Source organism: Venturia canescens, chromosome 3 (assembly GCF_019457755.1).
Source record: "Venturia canescens isolate UGA chromosome 3, ASM1945775v1, whole genome shotgun sequence".
Taxonomy (NCBI): domain Eukaryota; kingdom Metazoa; phylum Arthropoda; class Insecta; order Hymenoptera; family Ichneumonidae; genus Venturia; species Venturia canescens.
The window spans coordinates 6,974,412-6,993,865 of NC_057423.1; the positions used below are offsets into that span (position 1 = coordinate 6,974,412).

The 19,454-nt window shown below is 40.9% G+C and overlaps 2 protein-coding genes across 3 annotated transcripts in view; one reads left to right on the forward strand and one right to left on the reverse strand.

The window, feature by feature from the left end:
* LOC122407441 (opioid-binding protein/cell adhesion molecule homolog) overlaps window positions 1-10,573 on the forward strand; it is a 116,829-nt gene extending 106,256 nt beyond the window's left edge. The window contains exons 7-10 of the mRNA XM_043413647.1: window positions 1,242-1,394; window positions 5,448-5,513; window positions 5,635-5,733; window positions 6,970-10,573. Of these exons, the coding sequence (XP_043269582.1) occupies window positions 1,242-1,394; window positions 5,448-5,513; window positions 5,635-5,733; window positions 6,970-7,214 (563 nt within the window). The 3' untranslated portion in view covers window positions 7,215-10,573. The remainder of the gene's footprint in view (window positions 1-1,241; window positions 1,395-5,447; window positions 5,514-5,634; window positions 5,734-6,969) is intronic.
* Window positions 10,574-11,189: 616 nt separating this feature from the next.
* Window positions 11,190-19,454, reverse strand: part of LOC122407803 (neurotrimin-like) — a 115,464-nt gene continuing 107,199 nt past the window's right edge. For both annotated transcript variants that reach the window (XM_043414226.1, XM_043414225.1), the window contains 2 exons: window positions 13,970-14,035; window positions 11,190-13,854 (listed from right to left, as the gene is read on the reverse strand). In XM_043414226.1, coding sequence (XP_043270161.1) covers window positions 13,649-13,854; window positions 13,970-14,035 — 272 coding nt within the window. In that variant the 3' untranslated portion in view covers window positions 11,190-13,648. The remainder of the gene's footprint in view (window positions 13,855-13,969; window positions 14,036-19,454) is intronic.

A 19,454-nucleotide genomic window follows, 5' to 3' on the forward strand; every position in this document is an offset into this window, starting at 1 on the left:
TGCAATCTATGGGTTTTGAACAAAAAATATAAAAATCATTCGGATTACAAAAAAAAAAAGAAAATATTTTATTCCCCGAAAGGGAATAAAAAAAGAATTATTTGGGGCATAAAAAAGGGAGGAATATTCTCGTAGCTTCTTCCCACTGCTCTCCAGATCAGCTTTTCCAAAAAAACTCTTTTATCAAGATCATTTTCATTTCATATTATTATCAATTTTTGCCAACTTCGACTTTGCTCCCATTACGAAAATTTTTCTATATTCATTTTTTAAATTTCGATCATGATAGCGGTAACTCGCAACCCGGATTCATAGCGATATGTAAAAATGGTTATTTCGTTACCGAAACCCTTTGCCAAGTAATCCAAGTCCATCAAGTTCCTATTGCCAAATAAGTAATAACAACGTTACAGGCTTCGCTGCTCGCTTGCATTTCATGCACGTATACAATTGTGCTCAAGCATCCCGAACAACCGAGAGTTTCGGTGCTCCCTTCGTCCTCCCCCTTCCCAGTTCGAACACAGAGGAAAATTCTTTTCGAGGAATTTGCTCCTCCTCGCATTCCCTTCTGCTCTCTCAACCTTCGATACAAATAACCAACGCTCTTTCTATCCTCGTTCAAGTCCAGTCTATCTATACAAACTCGAGACATTCATGCACCGAGCACGACGAAAACAGCCTCACTCTTCGGCCCGCTTTCACAGTTTCGCCACGTTGCCCGTTGATCTCTACGTGTATCGAGCACCCAAAATGTCCGGTCAATTTTCTCAGCTCGATACCGACAGCAATATGCGAGCACAGAAACTCCATACACAATCTCGAATCTCGCCCAAATGCGAATGTCCAGCTCGAAGTTTGACGTGCAGAATTATCAATTAAAATCTTCAAAATTTAGATCGTTTGTGCAGGAATTGTACTGTTCGAGGAGAGAGTGTCTCCAAGCATTTTCTGCTCGGAGTTCGTGAGATATTAATTACTGAGAGTGGCAGCCAGGGGGATTTGTAAATGGGAGAGTTACAGCCAACTTTGCCTGAAGCGGCTGAGGGAGTAGATTGAAACACCGCAAAAGGGGAACGAAAATTGCATATTTATAAAAATTTTACTTTCGAAATAAAACATTTACTTTTACTTTTGAATTGATAAATGTTTGTTTCGAAATGTGTAATGAAGTATAAACTAAAGTGGAGAAAACGTATTCATCGATAAATTATTAAAGTTGCGCCTCGTTTTTTTATTTTCAGGCAAAAGAATAATCGCGGAGAACGTTAACGTCGACGCATACAAGATTCAAATGAAGCTCACCCTGCACAACGTCATTCTCACGGATTACGGATCGTACGATTGCATTTCTAATAACTCACTTGGACACACGAATGGGAACATCAAATTGTATCGTAAGTGAAATTCACTGAATTTTTAACTGAAAGTATGATTCTTCATACTTCGCTTTTTGGTCGAGTTTTTTCATTAACCGGTGAGTCGTTGAATTTTTATACGATTTCCCACGAAAGAGAAGGCTCCAGAGAAAGAAGGAGGACCCAGAGTTTTCGTCATTCGTCCGACCCCTTAATTTTTCCTCCGGCAAACAAGCTTTTTACATTCTTAGTAACAATGAGTACCAAAGTGTTGATGAAGGTGAGAATAATTAGTGACGTTTCTCATTCAATTTGAACGTGATTACTGCACGTGTGTCTTTCCGTGTGAATTACTCCCCAGTAACCACAGTAGGTTGATCACTTAATGTCATTTTCGAAAAGTCGTTTAATCAAGAAAAACCGTCGTCGCGGTGGCTTCCCCTCCTCGAAAATCAGCAGGGCACAGAGTTAATTAATCCAACGTTTGGGTCAATTCGGATATCCCGACTCACGTGTATTCATTTGGAACGGGAGCGAGAGTGACAACCGCGAAAAAGCAAAAAATAAAAGTAACAAAAAATGGGGAAAAAAAGGTGAAAGGAAAAACGGATAAAAAAGTGGAAGAAAAAGGGAAAAAATGGATATACATACGGTAATTGGCCTAGTTCCATACATCTCTCGCCCGAGAGAGCTTCGCCCAATTTTTTTTCCCCCCTCTTTTTTTTACGTCCCGTTGCGATTAGCTTGCACGGACAAATGCCCATTCGCGCATTTGAGCTTGACGGTCCTCGACCCGACTCACACGCCGGAGACTCGTCGCCGTGGAAATTAACGCGACGTTTCGTCCTACCACATAAATCCCTCCGACTAATTTGCCAAAGTTATGCAACGATGTTGCTTTTTTCCTTCATTTTTGTACGTTTTTTGTTTGTTTTTATTTTTGTTTCTTTATTTTCTTGCCTTTTTTCAACTTCAGTCGTTTTTATCTCGTTTTGATATATTTTTTTTTTCTCTCTCTCTCTCTCTTTTTGGAGCTAATTCCAACGTTGCAACAGCTGGTTGGTCAACGGCGACTGAAGCAACACTCCGCTGCTTCCAGCCGGAGATAATTGTTCACTTTTTTTACACCGACGCTCGCCGCTATTTTTGTATGCGAAATGCAATTAATCAAATTCATTTTTGCGCTGGTTAATTGATCGATGTAAATATCTTTCGATTACCAGGGGATGTGGAAAAAAACTTTTTGCTTTTAGGTACACAGAACCCAAAAAGTTGTCGAGCCATGACGCCTCTCTTCGATTTATTGTTGTCTGACGTGCTCTCAGAATTTCATGGCTGCATAACAATCCTCGATTTCATATGACAAAAGCAGTGTTGAAATTTTTTCGTTTTTTTTTCAAACTCAATCTTTCTGCAGTTTTGAAGCCTCACAGCTACATTAACAAATTTACGACATGAGAGAGAGAGAGAGAGAGAGAGAGACGAAAAGGGAGACTCTGACAGAACTGTTGCTCAGTCGAGTCATTAATAAATGCTCGGTTGTTGGTAACACCTGGCTTTTGCGAGAGTTCATTCACTCCAATAGAGAATCTCCTCTGGCATAGCCCCCAACTCCGAGCTTAAATTTCACACCCTTGCAGTTCCACGCGGAATGTATGTATTATTCAAGGGTCTATATAGCGACAGAGCTTAAGGGTTGTCCGCGTGTTTGGAGAGGGTATATTTGAGGATTATTGGGAAGAAATAATGTTTTCAAAGGTGCCAACCTCATTAAAAATAGTATTGAATTTACGGGCGAAATATGTGAATCCCGAAAACAACGGTATTTCGGAGGTAAAGAATGGCGGGGCGGGGAAGAAAGAGAGCGGGAAAAAGAAAAATTACGGGACAAAAGCTTCATTTCGTTGAACCGTTTTTTTCTCCTTCTTCCTTTCCCTGTTCTTTTCACTCGAGTGATTTTTCACCCAAGAGATCGAGGATTTGTTTGAAAAGTGCAATGCGCGCGAGGGCCAACGGAGCCGTGGTGGTGCGGCATTCTTAAGAAAAGCTCGAAGAATTTGACGACGCTATTTTGGAAGGAAATCTGCTGAACGGCGTGTGAGAAACGAGCCGAAAAACTAGAAACGAAATAAATCCATTCGGAAGGTCTACAAACAAATTTCCAGTCGACAAATTCCTGTCACTAAACTGTCACGACTCCGTCGTTAGACCGAATTTTATGCGCTCAGGTTCTTATTATTTTCCAACGTTTTTATGAATAAAATGTATATCGTCGGATCCCGCGAAGATTGAGGAAAATTGGTGTGTTGGTTCAATGTCGTATCGAGCCTTTTTCAGCCCCCGGAGCCAAAAGCTTGTGCAGAGAAACGTTGTAGAATGAGAAGAAGGTGAAGAGTACTGCCGATCGTTCGAGGCTCAAAAGTCGATTTATCCGCTTATCTTTCGCGTTGGCGACAAGAGAGGAAGAAAAGAAAGAAAGAGAGAGCTCGAGGGTGGCCTCATACCAGCCCCGCGAGCATTACACGTTCGTGTCTTTTTCTGATAAGGCATTGGAAGGAAGAAAGCGCGTGAGTCCAGAATCTTTGCTTCTCTCTCTCTCTCTCTTCCCGACCCTTCTCTCCCTCGCGTCGGAGCAAAAGAATACTGCAGAATGACACGATAAAGATAGAGGGTGAGAGGGATTCGTGTAATCCTAGGGGGTTCAGCTCCATCCGCCTCTTTTCTTTCCACTTGGATAAAAAAATATGTGGAAGAAAAAGGACGCGGCGCGATTGACGCCTTCAGAATGATTTGAAAATGAAAAATGTTACCCTTTCTCGTTCCTCTTCGTTCCATTTGGAGTAAGACGGACGAGCGATAAGGACTGACATTTCGGTTCTGCTTTTTCTCTGGCATTTCTGACCGGTGGAATTCGATGCAGTTCTTCGAAGGCCGAAAAGAAATTCATTATTAACAGCTTTCGTCATTCGATCACTTTCCTTTCATTTGTTCAATAAATTAAGCGCTCAGCACCTTGCACGTAATTTCATTGTCAAAACGGATGAATTGTACTCTGTTCGAGTGAGCACTGGCTTCTGGTCAAAATTGAAGTCTTTCAAGTTCTCGCAAGTTTCGCTTTTTACGGAGACCCGGGCCCCAACGTCCGTGGCGTCGAGAACAAAAGCTGGGAACTCGTGGCTTTAGATTTTCCACAATTCAATTAAAGCTTGCTTCGTTCTATTCGATTGAAAGCCTCCTTGCATCACGAATCGGGTACGCGGTAATAAGTCCGTTAACGAAACACGTTCGAATCCCTTGAGAGCAGTAGAATTGAAGCCTTTTCTCCATATTCGACCACTTGCGCAATAAACACGCGCGCTATTGTCGCTGGCAATAAGCTTAGCGGATTCTCGGACCGATTTTCTTGAAGCCATGAGCTGGGGCCAAAGAGAATCGGATTTGAGTTATTGTCCGAGTCGAACAAAACCCTTTTTCCATTCAACCTTAATTCGTCAATTAGAAGCAGCGATATATTGGCATTCAAAAATCCGTACATTTACGCTTATTGCTACGAATATCGTGGCCCGAGGGTCCCAGCTTTGAGATTTGAGAATACTGCAGTTGCAGGAAACTCAATAGTCGAGCATTGTTGTACAAGCTTTCATTCGAGTATCGTGACTCCCTTTATCAGTTGCTTTCCATACGATACTTCTCGTTCTTCAGACAATGTCTTCTTTTCTGTCTTCCTCTTTCTCTTTCCATCGCTCCTTCTTTCCCTTCGCTACGAGTTTCTGGCTGATCTCATTGCGGAGGCAAGATGTCACTCAGTCAAATGGTTCCCCACTTTCACGTTTGCCCCACATCCAAAATAACTGAACTTGGGATTGACGTTTTGAAATTCAGCGGATCACCCTCAGCCAATATGTCTTGAGAATTTATACTGTTGTGCGCTGTTTATCTCAGAGGAAGAACGATGCACTTGTCGGTGGACTCGATTGGTTAGATTGAGACTTGTTGACCGAAGAACGTAAATTTTTCATCGATTCTCTTCTCGCTCATTCAATTTCCGATGTAATTACATTGAAACGATTGACACTTTTTCTATCATTTCAGAAATAATACCTCCGACGACGCTGCCTCTTCCAACAACGACGACGCCGCTTCCCACCGTCATTAAAGGTCAGTTACCCTCCTGACCTGAACCATTATCCTCGATTCAATTTCACCTCGTTTTTTTCCTCCACTAGAAACACCAATTAACCACCCTTTCGCCGTGTGTGTGTTTTTTTTCTCATTACAGTTGAAAAAAAGCAGAGATCTCAGCAGAAATCAGTGCCGAGTGTTGCACCGAGCTCGAACGAGATAATCGACGCTTCCCAGTCAACTTTCAATCAAAAAGGTAACGAGATAAAAATGCCTCTTTTCAACGAATCCAAATGAATTCATTGATTCGAGATCTGGCGGGTTATTTCTCTTGCGGAAATTCAACGTCAAAACTGATATTAGATTTCTCCGATTATAAACCATCAATTTTATCCACTTTACGAACCTTCCATTCCCCTAAGAAACCACTCTCAGACTTTCGGGTCTCGGAGACTTCCGGCTACGAATAACGAGCGTTTCAATTTTTCGAACGCTCAATGATCAGTACACGAGTTCCGCCTTGCTGCATGCCTTCGCTGTTCCCAAAGTAGCTTATGCACAGCTGTCAGTTACTTTTTCAAGCATCCCTCATAAAATTTGTTCCATAACTTTGCATAATGTTCTACAAAAAATGACAAAGCTGCTTAAATAATTTGAAAGATTTGCTGTCCAACTCAAAGGGCAGACTCTGAAAAATCGAAACTAAAGTTTGCTCGAGCCATCTTATAGTTTCCACTGACATTTGCACCCCTCGATGAAGGCCTTGATCGGCTCGTCAGGAAGAAAAATCTTGTAGTCCCCGCCCGTGTTGAAAAGTTTAAAAACCGGAAATATTGCATCAGCTTTAGTCTGGTAGAGGAGAAGAGAGACGAAGATGGAATAAGAGTTTGGAAGACTCGCGTGTATCACGCATCAAGTCTCTTCCCTCCGCGGTCCTTCTCGACTGTCACGAGCGCTTAACGTCAAAGTGGTGCATTTTAAGCCACTCCGGATTGTACGGGAGTCTCGTCCGGGTTGCCTCTTCTCACTGTGGCGTTTCGTCACGGTGATCTTAGTTCGAGGAGTTTGTGCGTCGGACAAAAGCTCCAGAAGAGAAGTGACACAGAGAGGGAGGGAGCAGGGAGGGAAAAGTACATTCGAGGAGCCGGTGCGGCCCAGAGGACGTTGCTTCTTCCATACAAACATAGAACACGTACAAGTACATCTTACAAAACTTTCCTATTCCGCTTGCAAAGTTTTACCCGGTACAGAGGTACACCGTCGTTCTGCTGCAGCCCATGCATACAGATATGAGCGTGGCAACATAATAGAAACAGCAGCGGTAACCCCGTCCTCGTCCCTTCCTTTAAAACCGAGTTTCAACCAGAGGCCAAAATGATTTAGTGCCCCGTGCCCTATTCGATAAATTTAATATGCAAAAACATTCTCCCTCCGCCCCTCTTTCGAAACAACGACGAAGATTTATCGATTACAAATTTTTATCACTTTACAGACGCCGAGCTGAGATCGAGATCGAAGAACGATGGCGGACACGCTTCTGCATCCGCTATCGGCAAGGCTGATCGTAATTCTCGAAATAACAACAACAACAATAAGAAAAATGAACTTCTCGAAGAAACACATCGAACCGACAAAACTGCACAGTCAATGTCATCCATGAGCACCAGCCCAATATCAATCGTAAACACCAACGTCATCGCCAGCTTTGTTTTCATTCTTCTGACCGCTCTCTCGTAGTGATTCGTTGGCACTTTCATTCGCCTGCGTCCTCTCATTTTTCTTCCCCCCTCAACTGCATTTTTTCTCTTATTTTTCCCACACTTCGTTTGCACTTGCTGTTTCAACTGTTTTCGTTTTAGATTGTTACCAATTTTTGAGCCCCGTCGTTATCATCGTGGGTCTTTGTCGCACCGAAGACTTTGAGGATTGACAGTTTTCGATCGAGCTCAGCCCGAACGATTTTGACGTCAGGAAACGTTCGTTTCACTCCAATTCGAGCAAGCGATAAGCCCCTTTTTATTATTTAGGTTACCCAATGTAAATTCTTGAATTGGGCCTGATTCATTCCACTCCAGGTAAGCGATACCCATCACCGTTGAAAGCCATTGTGACACTGGAAACTTTGCGTGCTCGCTCTTCAAGAAATTCACACTTTTCAAAACATTTTTTTTTCTTTTGATCGATCGAAAAACTCTGACTCACCCCTCATGCCACAGGGCTCGGTGAAGAGGCTTCTTCGATGCTGTTGAAGTTTCAAAAAAGAAACACGAATCTCAATGAGCAGTTATACGAAAGCCTCAACTTCATTGAAATTCTAATTGAACCTGAATTCTCTACCGCTTCTGTGTGCTTGCTCGAAACTGCTCTGGAAAGCAATATTTTTTGTTCAAAAACTTGAGCGGATTAATTGAAATTGATGTTAGAAAATAACTCGTTCAAGGGGGATTGTAATTTGGAAAAAATACATTCGCATTCGATGAGAAATGCAGACTCTCAGTTGTAATAACGCGGGGCTTGAAATATTATTTCCAAGTTATTTCTGTTGTGCTGTTTGATATTCTATATTGTTGAAAAACGATGGAAAAGAAAAATATAAACATAATTCGAAGTCAATTCGCTCAATTTTGGAAGCATCGTTTTAGAATGAAATTGAGTAATTGATATTTATTGTAACGGAGGCAAAAACGTGCGGAGAACGAGTGAAAAATTGTACATTTTAGTCCCTTTAAACCTCTCCCCCACCCCCTACCTCTCCAACAATCAATCATTCGAGTTTATATATAATTCTGTAAATACTAATTGATAATACGTGACTCGAGGTCGCTCAATTTTATTATTACAAGGGCTACACGTAGGACAAAATATTTTGTAAATATAAATAATGTGTTATGAAACACGTAACATACACGCGTAATAAAACGCGAATAAAAGAATAATGTTAAGGCTATATCGACCCCTTAATTGTTGTAGAATGTAAATATCGGTTGGCGGTCTATGAAACAAAATTCTAATGATTATCGAAATTTTTGAAACTTGTCCGCGCGAATGTGAGTGCTTGGAAATCGTTACGTCTATTTCTGTAAATATTGAGAGAGAGAGAGAGATAAATGAAGAGGAAAATTGAAGTGTGAATCTGAGTGAGAAAAAACTTAGTCGTTAAAATTGTTTGTACTAATAATAATAACCTGCGTGTTATAAATTAGGTACGTCAATGTGATGTCAGACAAAATTGTCGAAACGGAGCTACGATAGTTTTTCTCTAAGACTTGATTCGAATGTGATCTTTCGTTTCGATCTTTCTCAAGCTCGGATCGGAATGGAAAATGGATTTTTAGTCATTAAAGTTTAGGTAATTATTGAGATACCGTTTCCAATCGCCAGTAAACATTTTCAAAAGCGACGAGACAGAGACAGTTCATGAAATCCTGAAGAAAAATGTATTTGGGCATTTTGTTCTTTCACCGTCGATAAGATACGAAATTATCGATTAAGAATTACCAACAATACTCTATGAAAGATACACGTACAGGAATATTTAAAATCTTATTTGTTCTTGAAAATTCGCAAATTATTTGCAACTCGAAAATTTTTATTAAAATTCCTGACACTGTTGACCTACGACTGGTATTTTGAGGCCGAGTGCTCCGCTTGTTGAATGCAACGTCTCGTAACTTTTCGTAAAACTTGGAAAAGTCGTATTGCAAAAAATTGAAGAGAAAAGAAAGAAGAAAAAGAAAACAGGAAAAATCGTTGGACGTTCGTTCTCTTGCTAATAGCACAGCTGTAATGTACTTGGAAAGTTTGTAACCAATACCGTTCCACACCGAAGTCTCTTTATAAACTAAAAAGTAATATTATCAAATAAAACGATTCTCATTACCGAGAGAAAGAGGGCAAGCTGTATCGCGTTAATGTAATTGAATAATGGGCGAAAAAGTGCAATTTGTACGTGTGGCTATTCGGATTAACGAAATGTGGAGCTTGCACCACAATTATTGGACGCCTCATGATAACGACATTGCTTGGCTGCTGCACAGTCTTTGCTAATTAGTTGGTTATTGATCAACCATTTTTGTTTCGACTCAATCTTCGGGTTGTGGTTTTATGAAAGTACAAATATACTCAATCTGATTTTATTTCGAATAACCAAGGTTTTCTCTCCTTTTTTTTAAATAATCTAGAAATCATTTTTTTCTTTGAATTGTACTGGACAAAAAAGAATTGACGATGAATTACACACTTTTGTGCTCATTTCTGCATTCCATAAAATGCTACGAGCAATCGTCAAATAAAAAAGAGTTTTTCGAGAGTTCAAAATTGACGAATAATATGTTCTGAGATCGTATTATAAAAATTCCAAAATTCTTATACTCGAAAATCAATGTTCGTAAGGTTGAAAGTTCGCTGAACTTTTTTGCAGACTTTCGTCCAATTGCAAGGTTTCGAAATTCTCATTCAATGCAAAGATTAATTATAAAAAATGAGTAATTCACCTTCGAGATGGTGATTCCATTTAAAAATCATTGCAACGCAGTCATTCGGGTGAAGAACGCAATGAATTTTTCAGTAGAAACAAGATTGTTTACGGTGAGATTTTGTGATCAAATTTACCGATGTCAGATCATTCTAGTTTTTACATTATCACAATAAAATAGTCAATTTGATGAAATAAGTAGGATCCGAGAACTCGCACAAAATTCTCCAAAGTATCAGAAAATCATCGTTTTGCAGTAGAAAATAAAAGCAGCACATGATTGGAAAGGTTTATCGAAGCGTTAATAGCTCGATCGCGAAGCTACCGAGCTGATAGCGCAAAGTTTCACGAAATTGTTTATCAAACCGCTCACCTGCGAATTCGCGATAAAGTGACTATGCAAAAAATATTTTCGTCTGGATGAATCGTGTGTGGATGATCGATGAGATAAGCGCTAACGAAGGAGAACCAACAAAAAATGTAAAATATTTTTGTTTTCCGATCACAGGGAAAATAAAGTGAGAAGTGTATTTACTTGTAACCTGACACATTGTATAAATAATAAAAATAATAATAACACTGGTAAAATTAACGAATACAATAAAGTACCAAGTACGAGTAAGACCGAAAAATACTTCCACCCTTGAGACGAACATAATTGAGCAAGAACGAGGTGCAATAAATCTATGAAAAACTCGAAATTGGCAGTCAAACATTCTCAGAGTTGCAACGAATACTGAACGCATCGATTCCTTTTGTCCAACGTTTTAAAATTCCGGGCCTATAAAAATTTCGCAAAACAATTGCACCCTCCCATCGATTTCTAACAAATAGAAATCGTGAAAAAAAATCGTAGAAAAAGGAAAAGAAAATGTTGCTAAAATAGCAGGCTTCGTGCGTTATAAATTATGGAGATTTGGGGGAGCTAGAATTCTCGTACGAAAGTCCACGTGGGTCATTACGACGTTGAGATGGTAAATCGTTATTTTACCAGAGCGATATGCAAAATTTTACACCCAAGTGTGTTACCAGGAAGCTTCATCAAAGCCTCTCTGAGCAAACGGTGGATAATTAATTCCGACACCTGGGGAATCTCGCTCGCAGAAGCCAAAGTTTTCGAGCACGATGGAAATTCTGTCTAAATTGCCGGTTATGCAAGACAGAAGGCTGGGCTGGCTCGGGGTGGAGGTTTGAGGCAGATTCCGTGGCGTTATATGCGAGTCGTTGCTACAGTTTAGTACAGTTTCTTCGAATACATTTTTTTATTTACAACCCTTATTTTCTACAGTCAGTTGTTGTACAAATATAATAGTGTGTTTATATTTTATCCGGAGGTACGTAATAATTTCGTCTATTATTATTTCATTAATTATTCTTATTATTATTCGATATTATCGTTATTAAGTTTATTATCATCGAGAAGCTTTACAATGACTGACGATTTTGCGAAAATGCATCAATCAAACTGGGAGCACAGCGCTCAATTTTGTTATATTCGTTTATTTTTAATATTGCATATATGCAGGGCTGCAAATTTGGATGGTCGTTCGAACGACCTTTTTTCTTGCTGTTTCAACATCGACATTTCGAAATTTGCAAAAATTCCGTGCTATTAAAATCGTTGGGAAACAGGAAATAAGTTCTGATGACAAATTTTCGACCCTGTACATACGAATATGTTTAATGATAACATTAAATCTCGTTTTTCTACTGTGGAACGTTCATCGTTCGCGTCTTTGTGAAAATTTCATTCGTCCACCTCGCCACTAATCGAGAGCGTTTTTTATTGAATATTTTTCTCGTTTCTTTTCTACCGTCATTCTGAAACTTTTCGCAGAATCAATGAAACTTTTCAGAAGTATCATTCGAAAGCATTCGTCAATCCATTCGTCATTCATTAACTGCGATTTCTAACGAACGAAAATTAGTGCGACTTTTTTTAACAATGGCAAAAAACTCTAAATTTTGACTTCATTCGTTATCAGGCAGTTAGCCATGATATGAGGGCGAGAATAAAAATGTTCTCAGTCATGATTTGTTGGGGTGAAAACGTTCAACGTTTTCCCAGCAAATATGTTTTGTTTTGTGAGCTTTTGTTTCGCCCTTTTATTTTCATTCACGACGTCAGTGAGCGACGTATTTAGCCGTTTGCCTAATGAAGAGAATGCAGATTCGTTTTTATATTTTTTATCTTGTCTCTCCGGAAATTTTGTCACAAAATAATTCGAGGTGACTGGTGACATGGCTCGTGATATTTACAATGCTGATGACGAGAAAAAGAATTCATAGTTTTGTTAAAAAAACAAAGTTATGCACGTTTATAATACGAAAAGGCGAAAGCTCGAAGAGTTTTGAACACTGGAATAGTGAAATGTTTGCACTATTTATTGAAACATTGACTGATCAAGATTTTTCTGGGAGGATTATATTATTTTGAAAAAGTTTAGAGCTTCGAGTCAGAATTTTATCACGGTACGAATGTTACCGAGGACCAAAATAGTAAGAATTCGAATTACCGACGAACGGTAAGAGAGAGAGAGAGAGAGAGAAAAGGAGAATGTGGTGCAACAGTTTCCACGCGATGAAATCGATTTGATTTTATAAAATGCTTAATTCTCCTTAGAATTAGTTCCATGGTCATCTACTGAGATCACTCGACTTTGACGCAGATTTTCACAAGTGTTTTTTGGAGACGTAAAACGGAAGAAAATTTCGTAAATCATTTTTTCTGCTCCTCGCGACGAGCTCACGTCCAAATTAATCGTTTCTGCACAAGTATTAACCTTTTCTATTTTGTTTTGTAATTAAACGTGTTTATCTCAAACGTTTATTTTTGTACAATTACACACTTTTCGAGGCGATCAAAGCTGCTCGTCTTCGACAGTCGTTAAAGCTTTTGTAATCTATTACTTACGAGCTACAGATATTTATTTATATATTCATTTATATATTATTCGTATATATTAGATTTTTGTCTTTCTGTGTCTTAAACAGACGTTCACGAACCTACGAGGCACCCATGCGCACGACGATACAAATAAATAATTAATTAATAATCTCAGCGACGTACAGATATATTAAACAGCCTTCGATACACCGCATTCTTGATGTCCGGGAGTCTCGATAATTGAAACGAACAAGACAAAAGCTGTGACGTGTACAGAGTGTTCAATTTTCGTTCTGGGATTTTCGTGTTTTCAATGAATCAGCGATAAGAAACTGCGATAAAAATTGATGATCCGATTGCAAAATTTTGATTTGACCTTCCTCCCGTGACCTCAGGATTTATTCTTAAGGTCGAAACCGCACTGGCGATATTGTAGGGCGTGCTAAACCGACGAAGTTTTGTACGAAACTTAATCTCCTACGGGGCAGTGCTTTTTATTTATTTACATTGAAAAATTGGACACTCGATACACCGTCAATTTTTATTGCTGCTCAAGGCAGAGTGAGTACGAATAAAATGTTGTTTTGGACGATCAAGGTACGAAGCGATTTAACCTGACACGGATCATCCTCGTGTCCCAGCTACCATTTCACGATGATTTTACGCACGAGTGTAGTCCCAAGCTTTTTTCGCAGCTTCTCACTCCCTCCTCGTTCCTTTTTATTTTCTCCTCTCATACTATGCTTCGTGATAGGAAAGTCTTCGGTGTTGTGAATTTAAAATGATTGTAAAGGTGAATGGAGCCTTGTTTCAAACGGGGCGAAAAGTCCGAAGCTCCGATTGATGATGGTGGTGATGATAAAGATGATAATTAAGGCAAAAGAGGGAGAAAAGTCCAAGCACCGCGACGAGACCGCTGTCTGAATAATTTCTCGGACTCGCAGCGCCGGAAGAGTACTCGTAATCTTCGTCGTCCTCATTTTCGCCACTGTCTTTTCGCCCGCGGAGTTTTAAGTCTGCAAAAAAAAATGTTAATATTACATTTTCATTCGGAATTAGTAGAAATTCAAGCCACTTTTTTTTCCTCGTTTATCTTCATCTCCATTTTCCCGAAACAAAATGCTTGCTCACCTCTCTCTTTCAGCATGTCCTGGTTCCCCTCGAGCAAATGGTTCCCACTGTTTTTCTTCAGTTTACCTGAAAACAGAGCGAGAACGATGCGAACATTATTTTCGTTCGGATATTCGTTTCCTCGATGTTGCGCACCGCCGTTTAACTCCCTCGTAACCGGATATTACAAATAACGACTGTGTACTGAATCTCCTCAAATATTTTTACGCTCGCGCGCGATACGCAGCTGCAAATAAGGATAAGAATATGTATTATGAGTTGAGCCATTGTGAGAAATAGTGAAAACTTCGCAAGCCTTTCCACCGCTCGAAAGCACGCCGCCGCTTGTAGCATCGATTAACCGTTAAACGGAAGGCATGTTTGTTCAAACTTTCCTCGTTTTGAGATTAAGCGGTGAACTACGATTGTGTACACTTGTAAAGTTGATCACCTCCATGATCTAAGAAACGATGATCCCAATGGCCACATTCCCTGCTCTGTTTATCACGGGCTTGGGACTATTTTCGAACTGGGGAGAAACTACTTCGTGGCAACGATCTTATCGAGTGTTTTATTCCATAAATATTTCCTGGAATTTTATTTTTCATCAATTTTTATGCGAAATTCGATTTTCCGCGAGAATTCACTGAGGTTATTTTGATTTTTTGTATACCACGAAAATGAAGATCAGTTTTATCGTCTCCTGAGAAGAGCTCGTGCGAATAAAATAATGGGTCACGTCTCTCGATTGTTTCTGTACATATTTATAACGCGATTGTTCGACGTCCCGGAAATCTAATGGGGCAAAAACGTGCTTCGAAGGGAGCATGGTTTCGAGACCATTGGTCAGTTACAAACGAGAGGAGAGCGGTCCGCAGTTACGTTAGTTGGGTGCCCCCTCATTTGGGATCGAGGCAGACATACATATGATAATGGATAGATGACGATATCCGTGGGATATTCGGAGGCTTCCGGAGTGGCACGTGGCATGTTGAATTTATTGGGAGAGATGGGGTGGAAATCGGGTGTGAGGGGAGCTTCAGAATGGGCGAGCAGTCTGCTCTCGTACGAGGCTACAAAAAAGCGGATAAAATCGTGAAAGGAAAAGGCTGTTTTTATGGCCCTTGGCAGAGAGCAAAAGGGGGCGAGCGCATAATGAGATTTGGGTCTGTATTCCGACGTGTGACGTTGTCGAGCATCAACTCAGCCAATTTGTTGGTACAAAATAGCGAGGATTGGAGACGTGTCACGAGAGGCAAGACGATTTTGAGTGAACATTTTCCGACGATTTTCCATTTCCTTTTCGATTGTGGAGGCCCAGATTTCTGGATAATCAGGAGTCCAATTATGATGATATGGCTTGAGACTTTGGGGTACGAGGAAAGGTCCCTTCGACCGAGCTTCGCGTGCTCACAGCTCTTGAAACAGTGGCTGTTTTTCAACAAGTTTTCTTGATCGAGAGCGAAACTTCAAAAGTATGGGCCAAGGCTTGCTGTCAGGAAACGGTGAGTTTGACTGCAGCTGCAGTTCAACGTAGAACGGTATTTCAATTAGTTGAAAATGATGCTTTCGCTCGGAGTCAAAGTATCCGGCGGCAGTAACGAGGCTTCAACAACTACAGTTTTATCTTTTTGACGGGATTACTGCGATTGTAGTCCCTCCAGGGCGATCGGACTGGAAGAGTGGTTTGAGGGGGCGTGGGAGCTAAAATTTCTCGTGCTTTCATAATTTCGGTGCTTTCAAGCTCCGGCTAATGCTCCTGTACATGAAGACGATTCTTCGTGCAAACGAGAGACTCGAAAAGGGAACGGGTTCGCTGCTGGTTATGCGGAACGTCACGTGAGCTGCATTTCTGGTAGTACGCAGAGAGAAAGAGAAAGAGAGAGAGAGAGAGAGAGGGTAACAGCATAATATGTGAAGAGGAAGATCCTCAAAGGGGACGCCTTAGAGAAACGCGTTTGGGGTTTGGGCGCACGTGTAAATTACATATCAGTTCGTGCCGGACAACTGAGAGCTTTATAATGCTGTGCGGGAGAGAGAAACGGTAGAAAAAAGTCAGCACGAGGGAGTTACAGGCTGAGGGGTGAAAGGACGCACCGATGTTAAAAAATGTGTAGAAACGTACCCAGACACTCGCACACTCACATTACCGAGTGAATATAACCTGGAAGAGAACTTCCCTCCCTTTTTTTGTTTTTTTTTTTTTTTTTTTTATATTTTTTCATTTTATTCTCTGGTTCTTTCTCTTCCTCACTCGGATACACACACAGATGCAGAGTTTGAATGAAAAAGAGGACGAATGGTGAAATGCCCCCAGCGAGAAAACGTACGTATGCGGAACAGACAGCGACTATTGCGAGTCTGACGCCGACACTGAAGCGTTTGAGGGCAAGAACTCGTCGCCCTCGTGCACCGCGCGCGCTCCAGCTTTCCCTAAACTCAAATGGCATTCACTACTGAGATTTTATTTTATATTTTTTTGAAAAAAAAAAAATATAAAATAGTAAATAAAGAGAGAAATTCTTTATACACATATTTTGTTTGTATACACATGACCTAGGCACGAGGACACTCGTATATGTTACTATTGACGTACATTACGTGTTTGGCTTCCTCAACGATCTTCATATAAAAAGGGCCGAGCCCCACCACCGGATATTTCCCAACGCCTCTATTGTAGCGTGTAAACTTTTGTGAAATCCAACTGACTCTCTCCTGCATACGTCAATCCTCCTCTTTGCACTTCTACCTACTTTTGTTTCTACGCACAAAGAGCAAAAATACAATGAAGAATTCTAAAAATAAATAACCCCTGCAACCGTAACCGCTGATACAGATTTTTTTAAAACTGATCTCATACTCCAGTGTTTTTTGTTTTTTTCCTGAAGGTCCTGTAATTCTGTTTTTTTTTTTTTTTCTTCAATTGTTTCAGGGAATAGTGACAGCGCTATTTTCGACGGGGATACGAAGGTAGTTTTTTCTCTTCAATTTGCAAAAAAATCACGGTCAATTGTTTCGAAATTGCGTCACAAGTTTTCGCGAATCAGAAGAATTCCGTTAGGGGAGCGAAATCCCGAACCCCGCGACGGCGAATGTCATCGAATTCTTGGAAAATTGAAATTCACTGAGGAATAAATGATGACACGGTAAAGACTATCGAGTGAATGATTTTTTGAGCAGCACATCGTCGAGGATGGAAAACCGAGGAAAAAGGAGGCGCTCGTTACGTCAAAGTATAAATAACTAAGAGAGTGGAAAAATCTTTGAAATTTCGAACGAGGCTGTACACATTTTTTCATTCGAGTTGGATTAAAGTTTCATGACTTCACCGGATTACCGGTGTATAATCCGAGCGACCGAGTGTTTTAAATTATGAAAGAGTTCGTACGTATAGATGTGGAAAAGCGTATATGCGAATACCGGAAGGAAATGTGAAGCGAAAGGTTAAGCAGGGAGACCACGAGAGAACAAAATCCTGCGAATGTGAATATTCGTGATTTTGATAAAAACTCGGCTGACTTCCAAAAGTGAATGCTCAAAAATTTGGTGGTCGATAGAATCAATAAAATGTAACAATGCGACTCCTCGAGCTGGTGATTTTAAAGGATTCAATGAAATTCGAAACACGCCACAACCTACGATAATGAGCAGCGAGGCACAAGAGACTGCCCAAACTTTGAGCAATTCCATTTACCTTGTATACGCCTACCCGCGCTTTTGATGGATAAAGTAAAATTGCTCGTACGATAGATGCAAGAGGAAGGACCCGGGTCTCCCATATTTCGAAAATTATTATACCGTAGACGCCGGAGAAAGGTACAGACACGTCTAACGTTGGCCGACATTCCTGCACGTGAGGACGACAGTTAATCTTCCCAACGAGAAGGCGAAAGTGTTGGAGTCGTTGTACATACATTCATGTCTGTCCATACACAGGGTGTTGAAATAATCAGATTTTTGAGTGACGAAAAGTTGCGGAACGCGTAGATGCTTAAATACTGAAGGGAAAAGTTCTTGGCCATTTATTCTTCCGACTCACCGTTCACGAGATATTCGTTGTTTGGGGAGAGCGAATCAGAAGCGTGGCAAGTGGAGCGCGCAGGGTGAGAGAGGGGGGAGGTGCATGCGCATCGTGCTCGCCACGCCCACTCAGTCGCGTCCCGGTGCTCGATTGGTTCCGACAAAATCGTTGATATCTCGTCGATGCTGCGTCAGAGAGGATCGACTCCGAAGAGCTTTTGTTTTCAAAATTACTCGATTTAACTATTTCTTGATAAATGAGGAGTGAATTTTGGCACACCCCGTAAACGTGGTTGGAAAGACTCTCAGGTTTATCGCAGGCAGGACGAGAGCTCGTACCACGGCTTTGCCGTTTTGCTTGATGGTGGGACGGCTAATTGCGAGAGTATGCGGCGAAGGTGCAGCGTCTGTACCGGAAGAAAAGCCCTAGGTCTTACGTGAGGACAGAAGATCGTCAGATTTATTCCGAAACATCACGTAAAGCCGTGTTCTCGTTCGAGGGCGGGAACGCTTATGAAAATTGTAGTTGGCTCGTGGCAGAGTCTCGGTTTCGGGAAACATAAATAATGAACGGACCGTGTATCAATTATTTATTTCACGTAGCATGAAAAACCGCTCGAAAATCATTTCTACGAATGATCAAAGGCCTCGAAGCCGGCAAATGGAACTTTTCATATTTTGCAACCGTTGATAAATGTGCGTTTCTACTTTCCAGCTTAATTTTAATCGGATTACCGGAGGATTTGCTTATTCATAAACTCCTTTACAAACTGATCTCCCCCCGTCGCTTTCTCACCCTCTTTATGGCCATATCATTTCATCCTCCTCGCGGCTTACCCGCACCGCAAAGCGAGAAAGAGGCCACATGCTGCCATCTGGCATTTGCAAGCTTCACTGCCGCCGCAGTTAGTCTTCAGACGAAATTCCATCTCGAGCTATATAATCTCCGAAGGTAAAAGGGTTCGGAAGAGCGATCTGGAAAATCGAAGGGGCATTGAGAGGGGCTTCTGGGTCACCGTAGTTGCAATCAAGCTTCCGGAAATTTCAATTAATATCCAACGTACGTTGTACGAACCGTACAATGTACCGAAAACGAGGAAATTTGAATCGAAAAGAAGATTTTTCAGACGCTTGACAAACCAAAAAATCCTATTTTTCGAAATTTAATTGCAATCCTTCCACTCGCTCTCTCATTCGAATCGAATCCACAAATAACAAAACACTCGTACAACTCTCCGATAAAGGATACCGTTCGACCCAATTATTTCACGAGGCATTGCTGCTCGAAAACAGATCATTGATCGGAGATAAAGAGTTATAACAACACGCTGTTGTTTTCAGACCTCAATGGTCGACTCGGTGCCAGTTAGCCCGATGGATCAAACTCCCACTTTGTTACACTGGAGTGCGCGTCATCACTATTCATTCAATCCATAAAAACAGACACGTTGAAAGTTCCTCGATTCGTTCTCTTCGCCCGCGTAAG